The sequence below is a fragment of the Panthera uncia genome (genome assembly GCF_023721935.1).
Source record: "Panthera uncia isolate 11264 chromosome B3 unlocalized genomic scaffold, Puncia_PCG_1.0 HiC_scaffold_1, whole genome shotgun sequence".
In the NCBI taxonomy this organism is placed as follows: Eukaryota; Metazoa; Chordata; class Mammalia; order Carnivora; family Felidae; genus Panthera; species Panthera uncia.
Window position 1 is genome coordinate 48,522,393 of NW_026057582.1, and position 14,851 is coordinate 48,537,243.

Genomic DNA, 14,851 nt, shown 5'->3' on the forward strand with positions numbered 1-14,851 from the left:
TAGGAGTAATATTGCGGCTTCATTTATGACTACTGTTGTATCACAAGATTTTATTTCTTTGAATTTTCACAATGTTTCTGACACTGTACAAAGTTCTTTACGTTATTTTTATTTTATTTTATTTTATTTTTTTGTTTAACATTTATTCGTTTTTGAAAGGCAGAGAGAGACAGAGTGCGAATGGGGGAGGGGCAGAGAGAGAGGGAGACACAGAAGCAGGCTCCAGGCTTCGAGCTATCAGCACAGAGCCCAACGTGGGGCTCGAACTCACGGACTGCAAGATCATGACCTGAGCCGAAGTCGGCCACTTAACCGACTGAGCCACCCAGGCGCCCCTATTTACATTATTTTTAACTGAATTCTCACAACCGTCTTTGTCAGATGGTGATGGCATCTCCTTTTATTAGGGAGCCAATTAGGTAATATTATTACTAGACAGTGTTTCTTTTGGAAAGGTATGAATACCTTCTGTGTGCCAATTATATTGCATGTATTGTCTCATTTCACTTCTCATGTGCAAATTACAATAACAGCAGTAGAATTTATGGAATTACTTTTCCTGTCCTCCTCTTTGGAAATACCTAACCAAGACAAGTTAAAGTTTTCGTTGTAGAAATGATTGCATTGTCCAAGATATTTATTGTGGTAAAGTATTTCGGAGAGCATTTATTCCAACCAGTTCATGATACAAGAGAATCCTTTTTTGTCTGAGTACCCTTTGGGGATGTGATCAGGCTTTTTTTTTTTTTTTTTTTTTTTTTTTTTGGTGATGTCTTGGAGACACAGGGAATCAACAGAATATTATTGTTTTTGAAGTTTTCAAGGTAATCCTCTAGTTTTGTTATGGTGATAGCACTCTGACTTTTCTTAATGATGATTCTACAGACGGAGGTGACAGTAGCAGTGACGAAGATAAAGAGGAATCACACGAAACTCCTGTGGAAGTGGAGCTTATGAGTCAGGTTGACCAGGAGGATATCACTATTCACAGTGGTGGAGATGAGCTAAATGATGAAATAATTCAGGAAGAGAGCTCGGAAGATGAAGGAGAATCTGAAGAAGTGGTAAAAGATCAGGAACCTATTGCTGAAATGATGGATGAAGGCGAAGACACATTAAATTATCCTGACACTACCATTGATTTGTCCCACCTTCAATCTCAAAGGTAATTAAAACCTATTATAGCTGGGAATGATGGAAGAGTTAATCCTTACAAAGATAATAACATGATTGACTTCAGTACTTTTACCATCCATTGTCCTACAGTCTTATTATCTTTTTACTGTTTGGGGGGGTAGATCTCTGTAAAGAAATTTCGAGGACCCAGTGTAGAAAAATACAGTAAATATGAAAATGGTCAAAATAGAAACAAGTAAATGAATATAAATGCTAATAATGTAAGAGAGGCAGTTCCATTAAAAAAAAAATAGGTGTTTTAATCTTTAATGTCTTATTGATCACCAGGTAAACAATAACATAGTTCTGAAAGCTCTATCACTGGAATAATTAGGAACACCTTAGGAGTCTGACCAGAATTGGGTCTTAGGGGGTGTCATAGGGTAACTTACTCTGTGTCTCAGCTTAAGTTTCATTCTCTGTGAAAATGGAATGTTACTCCTTTCATTGGGTTTTGGTGAAGATTATTTGTATATAAAGCATCTGGCAGTGCCTGGGACATAGTAAGTGTTTAATACATGTCTGCTATTTAAGAATATATTTAGAAGTGTGAGATGAGCAATTTGATTATGTTTTTTAAAATTTTGTCAATGTTGAAAGTTTGTAGGATTGCCAGTAATTAAGCGTATGATACGGGAATGTTGGCAGACTTTAAATGAATGCCATTTACAACCTAGTAGATGCCTCGTTCTGTTTTCATAGGTCCCTCCAGAAATTGGCTTCAAAAGAAGAATCTTCTAGTATGGTAAGCTGTTTTCAAAGTTCTATGAAGAACATCATGTTCTTCTCAATGAGTAATTTTGTACTTTTTAATTTTACTTTCTGAAAAATTAATAGTAGTGATGTTATTGTTTGTATTTGCTTGTGTTTTTTTTTTTGTTTTAATTTTAATAGAGTGACAGTAAATTACAGAGCCGGAGACATTTGTCAGCCAAGGAAAGAAGGTAAACATATTTGTGTTATCTAACTGAAAAGCATATAATTTTTTTTCTTACTGACAGTTCAGTTATGACAGATCACTTGGCTATTCCAAAGACTTCCCTTGTTAAAATTACCAAGATTTAGCATAAACCTTGTTTAGTTCTTAATATTCAGCTCTCATAGATTTTTCTGTTTTAGAGCCCTGATCTTTCACTACAATCAGTGAGATAGGTAAAGTAACGTGAGTGAGACCCTTTGTTACATAAATATATGCAATAGCGATTGCAGTGCACTAAATTGACTGGTTCTAGGATAATATTGACAGGAATACTTGAAAATAACTAGGAAAGTTTTATTTAATAAAAAGACTTTTTTTCTTTCTTTCTTTTTTTTTTTTTTTTTAACATAGCAGGCCTCGGAAGGCAAATAGAAAGGGGAAAGCAGAAGGAAAGAGACAACTACAGGGTAAAAGAAAAAAACCCACTATAGGGCTAAAAAAAAGAAAAAAAAGAAAAGATAAGGGCTATACAGCTAGTAAAGCACCCTAGAGACCCTAGGGTGGAGTGGACAGTAGGCCTTTTTGTTTTACAAAGGTAGTCATGAAACAGTTTCAGTGATCTCTCTGAGGACATGGCACTATGCTAGATAATGAGTATACAAAGAGGTAAAATATAAAATGTGTGCCTTCGAGAAGTTTTTGAGTCCTGGATCAGGAAAGAGCAATATGGTAGGGATACAGTAGTTCAGGGGTGAGAAATTGCTATGAGTTCAGGTGTTTTGGGAAATACCATCATAAGTATACGTTAAAGATGTGTTAGAACTTATTTAGGTAAATGAAGATAAGATGGTCAGAGATTCAGAAGAAAATAAGCATGAACAGAACAGGGCACGGAATTGGAAATATTACACATAGTGCTTTGGGGAAATAATAGACTGAGGTGAAAGGAGCAAAAAGTTCATGTTTGTGAACTGGTAGATGGTAAGATTGGCAAAGTGAATTTGGACCAAAAGTGGAGAAGTTATTAGAATGATAAATTAAGGATTTTTGGACTTTCTCCTGAAAGTGATGAGCACTTTTGGGAGACTTTAAATGGGAATGTGATATAGGTAGGAAGACTAGAAGTTCACATAGAGCAGATTACGGGGAAACACTGGAGGAAGGTCTAGGTAGGAAGTGATGAGGACCTGGACTAGACAGTGGCAGTGGGGATAAAAAGATTGCACATGAAAAATAGCATAGTAATAGAATTTCCCCTTCCTTTTTAATCTGCATATTTTTATCCATTATTTATTCAACTAACCTGGCAACAGATATTTTATTGAATATTTAAGATCAGTCAAGGCCATGCTGACTTAAGACTGCAGATCCCAGTGCCTGGTCATTAAGGTGTGGAGGGACTGAATGTGGCTACTGAGTAAGGATAAGTAAAGGGTGTAACGGTGTATTAAGCCTGGCTGACAGAATGATAAATCCATGGACAAAAAATTTTCAACTTTTTCCAGTGTGATGATTTGTGCTTCTTTTATAGTGTAGCCTGGTGGTTATGAAGTTAAGCAGGAGCCATGATCTTTTACATATTGTACATGTTCTCCTTCCCCTGTACTATTTTAAGGCACTAAAGATTTGAAATTCAAAGAATTAGATGTTCCCATTTCATTTATGTTTAGGGAAATGAAGAAGAAAAAGCTTCCAAGTGACTCAGGGGATTTAGAAGTGATAGAGGTAAAGGACAAAGAAAAAGAAAATGCTCTACACATTGAAACTCATCAGAACACAAGCAAAAGTGTCCCAGCTGTGCAGCCAATGAAGCGAGGACAAAAGGTAATAAAACTTGGGAGTGAACTGTTAAACTTAGTACTCCTTGGCTCACAAATGAAGTTATGAGGCTCTTAATTTTTTAAAGTTTAAGTGAAACAAAAGATGTAGGCAAAAAAATAATCCTATGTGAGTTTCTTTGAAAATTAGTTAAAAAGAGACAAGGTTTGGGAACATGGAGATCACTGTTCTATGTTCCTTGAAGATCATCTAGATACAAGCTCTCATTTTATGTAGAAGAAGAATTAGAAGATTGTGATTTGCTAGTGACACTCTGCTAGTAACAGCTGGTGCTGGTCGTTAGTGATATTTAGTGATATTTGTTTTTTTCAAATATTAATGAGATTTTGGTTAGAGGTCCTATATTTCTTATTAAAGGTGGATAATGAAGGAAGAGGTAGTAGATACAGAATATACTTTAAAAAATGCTGTAGCAGTGTAAAAAGAGGAAATTGTGAGCTAATATGTATCCATTTATCACTATAAAAATTAAATTCCTTTGAAATCTTAATAAAGGTCATGTTTTATGATTTTCCCTCCATCCATAGTGGTCACAATTTCCTGGATTTTTTTTCCAATGGACCTCAAAAAAATAAAGGGACGTGCTGAGCATATGGAAGAGAAGAATGTAATTCTCCTCATATTAATAGGTACATTCAGGGGCACCTGGGTGGCTCAGTCGGCTAAGCCACCGACTCTCAATTTGGCTCAGGTCACGATCTCATGGTTTGTGAGTTCGAGCTCACATTGGGTTCTGCACTATGACAGTGTGGAGCCTGCTTGGGATACTCTCTCCCTCTCTTTCTCTTTGCCTACCGTGCATGCTCTCTCAAAGTAAATAAACTTGTACATTCAACATGACTTTAATCACAGTTGAGATTTTAATTTACTTGATAAAATAATTCTAAAGTTCATTTCAAAGAGTAAATATTAGAGAGTTGCTAAGGAAATCTTGAAAAAGAAGATTGAGGAGGGATTTCCCTACTAGGTAGTAAAACATTTCATGTTAGAACTATTAAAACAGTATGGTATTAACATAGAAAAAGCCAAATACAAAAAGTGAAACTGAATAAAATCTAGACATAGGACATTAACTGTAATATTTAAACATTTAGTATGTGATAAAATACTATTACAGATTACTGGGGAAAGTGTCAAATACTCAAAATTAGTGGTTAGTCATGTTAAAAAAAAAATAATTCCAGGTGACAAAAAGAACCATTTATAAAATGGAAAGACCGATGGCAAATGTGGAAAAAAAAAAAAAGTGATAAAAGGAATTTCCACCCATCAAATTAATAGAAAATGTGTATTCAGTCATTCAGTAAATGTTTGAGTGCACACCATGGGAATTCCCATCAAGAGTCCTAACAATGTATTGACCCTTTGACTCAGCAATTCTACCTTTAGGAATTTATCCTAAAAAAATCATGTGCATGCACTAGCATAAGGATATTCATCACGTTGATATTTGTAATTGCAAAAAACAAACCAAAAATTGAAAAAAATCTTAAATGCCCAACAACATAAAATAACATGGTGCTTTCATACAATGAAATATTCTGCAGATAAAATTCCAAGGCAAATCTTGAGGATCTTTATTAAAAGACATTGAAGTTTTAGATAATTTTGTGGAGAACTTTCATCTTTACCACATTGAGTTTACCTGTCCATGAATGTGACTATAGTCTTGTAAGACTATTTTATAGTCTTCAGTAAAGATATATTTTCCCATAGAGTTTTATACATCTTATCTGTTCCTGCTTATAATTTTTCTTTTTGTTAATGGTATATTTTTAAAACTTTCACTTCCTATCATTACTGGTTTGTGGGGAGATGATTTTCTTACATTGATTTAGTATTAGGTAATCTTATTGTACATTTTAGTATTCCATTTGTAGGCAGCATTAGTGTCTCCAAATAATGGCTTTTCTTCTAATCCTAATATCTATTACTTCTGTTTTTTGCATTGGCTGAAACATTAGTACAGTGTTGCATAGAAGTAATAATAGTGTGTATCTTTGTTAATTATACATTAAAGGGACTGTTGCTAAGATTTTTATCATTGTGGGACGTTTCCTGGGAGTTGTTGGTTGGTAGATAGCCTTTATGAGGGGTTATTTTTAATAAGATTAAATTTATTGAATGCCTTTTCTGCATTTTTCTTTTACTTCCTTATGCTTTTTCTTCCCTTAGTTAATGTGGTAAATTACTTAAGAAAATCGATTAAATTGGCCTCTGATTTTTCATACTGCCCTTGGGGTTTTGCTATCTAGGTTATACCAGTTTCATAAAATAAGTTTGGAAGGTTTTCCTTTTTCTGCTCTCTAGAACTTTGTATAAAATGGAGATCGTTCCTTGAAATGTGATAGATAGTGTTTGCTTATAACTGGACCTGGTATTTTGGCAGTTTGTGGGTAGGTTTTTAAGTATAGTAAAACCTTGGTTTGTGAGCATTATCGGTTCTGGAAACATGCTTGTTATCCAAAGCACTTTGTAATCAGGAAGTTTATGATCATGTGACATTCGGTGTCACATAATACTCGTGTTGCAAGACATTGCTCATTTATCAAGTTAAAATTTATTAGAAATGTTTGCTTGGCTTGTGGAACACATGCAAAACAGGTTACTTGCAATGCAAGGTTTTACTTTTACTTTGTACCAGCTACCCTGCTAGGTACTGCACATTCAGTGGTAAACAAGAAAGACCAAATTTCTGCCTTTGTTATACAAAATACCAATTTTGGGAAGAAGTCACGTACACGAAGATCATATTGTTCATCCCCTCTCTTGGTTTCTGTACTTTACTTTTGGCTCTTTACTTTTTTTTTTTTTAATTTTTTTTAACGTTTATTTATTTTTGAGACAGAGACAGAGCATGAACAGGGGAGGGGCAGAGAGAGAGGGAGACACAGAATCGGAAGCAGGCTCCAGGCTCTGAGCCATCAACCCAGAGCCCGACGCGGGGCTCGAACTCACGGACCGCGAGATTGTGACCTGAGCTGAAGTCGGACGCTTAACCGACTGAGCCACCCAGGCGCCCCTACTTTTTTTTTTTTTAATTTACATCCAAATTAGTTAGCATATAGTGCGACAATGATTTCAGGAGTAGATTCCTTAGTGCCCCTTATCCATTTAGCCCACCCACCCCCACAACCCGTCCTGTAACCCTCAGTTTGTTCTCTACATTTATGAGTCTCTTCTGTTTTGTGCCCCCTCCTTTTTTTTATATTTGTTTCCCTTCCCATATGTTCATCTGTTTTGTCTCTTAGAGTCCTCAGATGAGTGAAGTCATATGATTTTTGTCTTTCTCTGACTAATTTCACTTAGCATAATACCCTCCAGTTCCATCCACGTAGTTGCAAATGGCAAGACTTCATTCTTTTTGATTGCTGAGTAATACTCCATTGTATATATATATACCACATTTTCTTTATCCATTCATCCATCGATGGACATTTGGGCTCTTTCCATACTTTGGCTATTGTTGATAGTGCTGCTATAAACATGGGGGTGCATGTGTCCCTTCGAAACAGCACACCTGTATCCCTTGGATAAATGCCTACTAGTGCAATTGCTGGGTCGTAGGGTAGTTCTATTTTTAGTTTTTTGAGGAACCTCCATACTGTTTTCCAGAGAGGCTGCACCAGTAACTTGTTCTGTGAGTGTTTCACAAGAGCAGCACACATTTCTAATAAATTTTAGCTAATGATAAATGAGCAATATCTTGGAATACGCTGGATCACAGTGGAGCCAATGGTTCTTGAAATTCACTTTGATATACAAGTGCTTAGACATTAAAAAAAGGAGGGGGGGTGCACCTGGGTGGCTCAGTTGGCTAAGCGGCCTTCTTCGGCTCAGGTCACGATCCCATGGTCTGAGTTCGAGCCCTGTGTCGGGCTCTGTGATGACAGCTCAGACCCTGGAGCCTGCTTTGGATTCTGTGTCTCTCTCTCTGCCCCTCCCTGCTTGCACTCTCTCAAAAATAAATAAAACATTAAAACAAAAAGAATATACAAGTGCTTAGGACTATAAGCATGTATATGGAACAGATTAGGCTCTGAAACCAAAGTTGTACTGTATATGCTAATTAAATTTTCTCCAGTGATGATAGGTCCATTCAGTTTTGTTTCTTCAAAGTTGAGTTTCCTAACTTCTGTTTTCCAAACTGTTCTTTTCATTGGGTTTTCCATTTCTTGGTTCAGTTTCATGATAATATTGTTCATTTTACTGTCAGGTTAAAAAGAAATTTTTTTTTAATGCTTTTACTTTTTTTGAGAGAGAGTGCAAGTGGGCAGGGGCAGAGAGAGAGGGAGACAGAATCTGAAGCAGGCTCCAGGCTCTAAGCTGTCAGCACAGAGCCACGAACCGTGAGATCGTGACCTGAGCTGAAGTCGGATGCTCAATAGACTGAGCCATCCAGGCGCCCCTTTCAAGGTTGTTGTTTCTGTTTTTGTTTTTGTTTTTGTTTTGAGGCATAATGTACATATAGTAAAATGCACAAATCTAGACTGTTTAGATCAGTGAATTTTTAAACACACATGTATCTGTGAAGCCACCATCATGTGATACTTAAATGTTTCCAGTACTCACTCTTCCAGAAAGCCCACACTTGTGCCTAATTAGTATTCCCACCAAAAAAAAAATCTTAATCGCTGTTGTGTATAGCTAAGAGTTGAATGCTGATTTATAGCATTCATGTTGTGTTTGGCTTTAGTAGAGAACTACCAGTTTTCTGGAGTACTTCACCAATTTCCTCTCAAGCAGAATATCTGAATTATAATTGTTCTGCATTGTAACATTTGGTATCGTCAGGGGTCTTTTGGTCATTCAAGCATGTATATACCACAGTCTTATTCTGGCTTTAATTTGTATGACCCTGAATACTAATGATATTGAACACTTTTTCATGTTTATTAGACATCTGTCCTCTTTTTGAAGTGCCCAGTTGTAAAAATTAGGTTGTCCAGCTTTGTCATTAATGTATATGAGTTCTTTGAAATTCTGAATATAGGTCTTTTCTTGGATGTATATGTTAGAAATACTTTTCAGGCTTCCTTTTTTTATTTTTTTATTTTAGGCAGAGAGGGAGCTCTTGAGCTGGAGAGAGGGGCAGAGGGAGAAACAGAATCCCAAGCAGGCTCCATGCTCAGCAAGGGCCCCAACACAGGGCTTGATTCCATGACCCTGGGATCATGACCCAAGCCAAAATTGAGTGTTAGATGCTCAGCTCACTGAGCCACCAGGCACCCTCAGTCTTGCTTTTTTTTCATGTGTTTTTGATGAGCAGCATCTGTTAATTTTAATGAAATCTGAATCATCAATCTTTTATAGTTAGTTTTTTTTGTGTCCTGTTTAAAGAAATCTTTAAAATTTGTAAAGATTTTACAAGATTTATAAGATCTTGTAAAATTTGTATTTGGGCCCCAGCTAGGATTAATAAAGACAAAAATCTTTGGAGGTGAGGCCTAGATGTCTGTTTTTAAAAATTACTAGGCGAAAAAAAAAATTAGGTGATTTGGAAGTGTAGCCCAGGTAAAAGGTAAAGATAAAGCCAGTTTGTTGAGAAAATTCAAAGCCTTAAGTGCCTTGCCTTTATCCAGACTAGCTTTGCTGCCTTGTTTCCTGTTCTTCCTCTGTATGTATATCCTGACTCCAACCAAATGCAATAACTTGCTGTTAGTATACTGTCCTGTTTTTACCTTATAATCCTGCTTTTTATATAATCCCTGATACTATAAAATTTACTTAAGACTTTCAAGTTTTACTTTATTTCTTCCCCACAGTTCTTGCTTAAGCTGAAAGAAATTTCTTTCTCTGAAGTATCTTAGGAATAATGTTTGCATTTAGAATATGTTGCATTAATTTATCCTTGCTCTTATATGTATTTTTTTCTACCAGATGGTAAACTCCTTGAGGCTGAGGACTATGGTTTATCCATCTTCTTAGCCTCCATGTTGTTTATTATAATGGTACCTTGCTTGGTAACCATTTCTGACAGAGAATAGGAGCACCTTTCCTTTTTTTTTTTTTAATTTTTTTTTTAATGTTTGTTTATTTTTGAGAGAGAGACAGAGCTCAAGAAGGGAAGGGCCAGAGAGAGAGGGAGACACAGAATCCGAAGCAGGCTCCAGTCTCTGAGCTGTCAGCACAGAGCCCGATGTGGGGCTCGAACTCACAGACTGCAAGATCATGACCTGAGCTGAAGTCAGACGCTCAACCGACTGAGCCACCCAGGCGCCCAGGAGCACCTTTTCTTTACAAACATTTGTTGACATTTTTTAACTGAAGTTTTCCAAGTAAAATCTTTTGATTTTGTAGAGTAAAATGAAAAAAATGAAGGAAAAATACAAAGACCAAGATGAAGAAGAACGTGAACTCATCATGAAATTGCTGGGGGTAAGTAACATCTAAAAGTCTTTTCTTCCTTTGTTTTTTAAGGGGCATCCAGACCACAGCCTATCATATGGTAGGATTCAATACATTTTTGTTAAAATATAGACAGTATTGGCACAAAAACAGACACTCGGATCAGTGGAACAGAATGGAGAACCCAGAAATGGACCCACAAACGTATGGCCAACTAATCTTTGACAAAGCAGTAAAGAATATCCAGTGGAATAAAGACAGTCTCTTCAGCAAGTGGTGCTGGGAAAACTGGACAGCAACATGTAGAAGAATGAACCTGGAACACTTTCTTACACCATATACAAAAAAAAACTCAAAATGGATGAAAGACCTAAATGTAAAGCAGGAAGCCATCAATCCTCAAGGAGAAAGCAGACAAAAACCTCTTTGATCTTGGCTGCAGCAACTTCTTACTCAACATGTCTCCAGAGGCAAGAGAAACAAAAGCAAAAATGAAATACTGGGACCTCATCAAAATAAAAAGCTTTTGCACGGAGAAGGAAACAATCAGCAAAACTAAAAGGCAACCGATGGAATGGGAGAAGATATTTGCAAATGACATATCAGATAAAGGGTTAGGATCCAAAATCTGTAAAGAACTTTTCAAACTCAACACCCAAAAAGCAAATAATCCAGTGAAGAAATGGGCAAAAGACATGAATAGACACTTCTCCAAAGAAGACATCCAGATGGCCAACTGACACATGAAAACATGCTCAACATCACTCATCTTAAGGGAAATACAAATCAAAACCACAATGAGATACCACCTCATACCTGTCAGAATGGCTAAAATGAACAACTCAGGCAACAACAGATGTTGGCAAGGATGTGGAGAAAGAGGATTTCTTTTGCACTGCTGGTGGGAATCCAAGCTGGTGCAGCCACTCTGGAAAACAGTATGGAGGTTCCTCAAAAAATTAAAAATAGAACTACCCTAGGACCCAGCAATTGCACTACTAGGCATTTATCCATGGGATACAGGTATGATTTTTTGAAGGGACACATGCACCCCAATGTTTACAGCAGCACTATCAACAATAGCCAAAGTATGGAAAGAGCCCAAATGTATCAATGGATGAATGGATAAAGATGTGGTATATATATACAATGGAGTCTTACCTGGCAATCAAAAGAATGAAATCTTGCCATTTGCAACTATGGATGGAACTAGAGGGTATTAGGCTAAGCGAAATTACAGAAAGACATATCATATGATGACTTCAGTCATATGAGGACTTTAAGATACAAAACAGATTAACAGAAGGGAAGCAAAAATAATATAAAAACAGGGAGGGGGACAAAACATAATAGACTCAAATATGGAGGACAGAGGGTTACTGGAGTGGTTGTGGGGTGGGGGGTGGGCTAAATGGGTAAGGGGCATTAAGGAATCTACTCCTGAAATCATTGTTGCACTGTATGCTAACTTGGATGTAAATTAAACAAATAAATAAAAAAAATTTTTAAATATTGACAATATTGAACATACTTACATTATTTTACTTCTATGAATTAAAGTCTGCAGGTTCAAACAAAGAAGAAAAGGGGAAAAAGGGGAAGAAAGGAAAAACAAAGGATGAACCTGTGAAGAAACAGCCCCAGAAACCTAGAGGTGGACAAAGGGCTTCAGACAGCGTAAAGAAAGAAACTCCCACCCTTGAGGTTGTAACTCAAGAGTTACAAGACTTGGCTGTAGATGATCCACATGATGACAAGGTAAGGCTACCACACATATGTGGGCTTTTGCTTCATTAATTAGGGTCACTAACCACCTCAGGTTCCCAAAATATGAGGCTTACAAGTGCTAAAACCAGGACAAGTGGTAACTTTATCCTTAATGGAAAGTCATTTTAGAAATACAACCTAAAAGACTACATTTCCAGGATGTAAGCGTAAAAGACTACATTTCCAGGATGTAAGCGTAGAAAAGTATGGAGAGGCTTTGATTCTAGTGGGAACTTCGTTAAAATAAGACAAATAATTGGGATTATCTTGAAGAGGAGTAGGAATAAATTTGCGCTACTCTAGATTTTTCTATGAGAATATATGCTGTATTATCTTACGTGATGTTGAAACTGCCAAGTGCTCTGGTTGAAAAACCAGTTAGAAGTTAAGTTTTTTCCAGTTAAGATGGTTGCCTGAGATCTTGAAATCTTGAGCAAATGATTATAAAATTGGAAAAAATTTCACTTAGCCTGTATTTTATTTATTGCAGTTAAAGCTTTGGTTAGAATTGTTTGCTCTGTTCAGTGCAGATAATGCTTACAGGGATTCTAAATGTGTTACTGTTGTTTTCCTCTGGACAATGTTATTGTTTAGTGATGTTATAACTCAGTTTGATCCTCAGATTTTTTTACACTGTTCTCATATTTGTCATTCTGTAAACTGTAAACTCATAAATATTGGGGTATAATGAATCATACATAAAAAATCTATTTGGAGATAATCTAAGCAAAGCAAAACAAAATTAAACTTACCTTTTTCTTTTATATTTACCTATTGTGTGTGTGTGTGAGAGAGTCCCAAGCAGGCTCCACACAGCACAGAGCCCGATGTGGGGCTCAAGCTCACAGTTGGTGAGATCATGACCTGAGCCAAAATCAAGAGTCAGACGCTTAACCAACTTGAGACACACAGGCGCCCCAAGCTTACCTTAATAGTGAAAACTTCTTACAAGTTCTATTCTACGATTCTCCATTTTCTTTTGGCAAACATCAAATTTAGTTGTAATTTTAAATTGTCATTTTACATTTTACTGTTTTAGCATGTACTCCAAATGAAAGTCCTTAAAAAAAAAAAAAAAAACACTTCAGAGAACAATCCTTTTTCTCTTTGAATTGCATTGTTCTCTAAAATATTAGATGCACGGGGCGCCTGGGTGGCTTAGTTAAGCATCCGACTTCAGGTCATGATCTCGCGGTCCGTGAGTTCGAGCCCCACATTGGGCTCTGTGCTGACAGTTCACAGCCTGGAGCCTGTTTCAGATTCTGTGTCTCCCTCTCTCTGACCCTCCCCCATTCATGCTCTGTGTCTCAAAAATAAAAATGTGTTAAAAAAATAAAATAAAATAAAATATTAGATGCACAAATTAATTCACTAGAGTTTTGTGACACTGAAGAATACATTCTTGGGGTCCATAACCTGTTGGTTCAATGTGATAGTCTTGCTATATTAATATTTTTTTCTCCTCATAGTTTTTAATCATGTGGAATTTCAATTTAAGTTATAGCTGACTTTTAAAATTTTATGTTTGGAGCAGGAAGAGCAAGATCTGGATCAACAGGGTAATGAGGTATGATTTTTGTGTTGGGGTCTCTACAAGTGACACACAATGACTACAGTCTAGTTCCCAGAACATTTGACACACAGTTTCTAACTAATTAAAACTTTAGTATATGTGCTGCCGAAGCAAGCACTAATTAAAACTTTAAAAGCTAAGACAAGATCACAGGCTCTGGAGTCCAACATTCTGGGTTTAAATCCTAACTTTGCTACATATAATTGCAACCTTGAGCCATTGTTTTTTGTGCTTCTGTTTCCTCATCTGAAGAGTGGGGATAATTGTCCTTACCAGGAGAGAGTTGTTTTGAAAATACACATGAAGCATTTAGAGAAGTCCATGGCACATAGTAAATACTACTTGAACACCAAGCATCTTGTCTAAGGTTATTCATGTTGCTAAATAAATATGGCTCATCTTATAGGCAGCCCACCAAAGAGCAACTCTAAGAAGGCTAGAAGATTCTTCCTTAAGAACAGGCAAAAGTGTCCAGGGGTGGAGGGGAGTGGGGAATGGGGACAGAAAAATCCCCGTGGTCAGGAACTACTGGTCTAGCCAAAGTATCAGTCTCATTTCCATGCAATGGATTTAAATCTATTTGTGGTCATTATTATACATTATTTTTAATCCATAGCAGTTTTCTGCAATGTACTGTTATCCAACAAGTTTTTTCTCCTTTTTCCCTTGTATGTATTTACAAGTGCCATTTTGAAAATCATGTGAGAATTATGCTATGGAAAAAATTTTTAGTAGAGAATAGAAGTATAAATACCATTTGGTCTTAAGACTGAAGGTCTATCGAGGGAAGGGTGGGGGGAAAAGATCTATCAGAAAAAGATAAAAATGATAAAAATATGTGTTGAAATATTAGAGTTTTCCTTTTTCTAGGACTGGTATGCATTTTATAATTGTTTTTCTTTTCCCTTTTAGGAAAATCTCTTTGACTCTTTGACAGGGCAGCCACATCCTGAAGATGTATTACTATTTGCCATCCCAATATGTGCCCCTTACTCCACCATGACAAACTATAAGTAAGTCGTCTTTAGTTTACTCAAAATAGCTGACATAATAGTTATGAATTGTTTTGAAATTTCTATTTAGTAATACATGTAATTCCTTCTTAAAGATACAAAGTGAAACTTACTCCTGGAGTTCAGAAAAAGGGAAAAGGTATTTAAAATCTTTATGAATGATTTTGATTGCTTCTTCTCTGCACAGAAGTAGATTCTTCTATTTTCTATTTACAG

General features: G+C 36.4%; 1 protein-coding gene across 2 annotated transcripts in view; it reads left to right on the forward strand.

Annotated features, from left to right (window-relative positions):
• The window catches only part of NEMF (nuclear export mediator factor), a 61,350-nt gene that overhangs the window by 38,610 nt on the left and 7,889 nt on the right, over nt 1-14,851 (forward strand). For both annotated transcript variants that reach the window (XM_049612825.1, XM_049612826.1), the window contains exons 23-31: nt 886-1,165; nt 1,879-1,921; nt 2,071-2,120; nt 3,766-3,919; nt 10,235-10,312; nt 11,843-12,040; nt 13,584-13,616; nt 14,535-14,635; nt 14,731-14,774. In XM_049612825.1, coding sequence (XP_049468782.1) covers nt 886-1,165; nt 1,879-1,921; nt 2,071-2,120; nt 3,766-3,919; nt 10,235-10,312; nt 11,843-12,040; nt 13,584-13,616; nt 14,535-14,635; nt 14,731-14,774 — 981 coding nt within the window. The remainder of the gene's footprint in view (nt 1-885; nt 1,166-1,878; nt 1,922-2,070; nt 2,121-3,765; nt 3,920-10,234; nt 10,313-11,842; nt 12,041-13,583; nt 13,617-14,534; nt 14,636-14,730; nt 14,775-14,851) is intronic.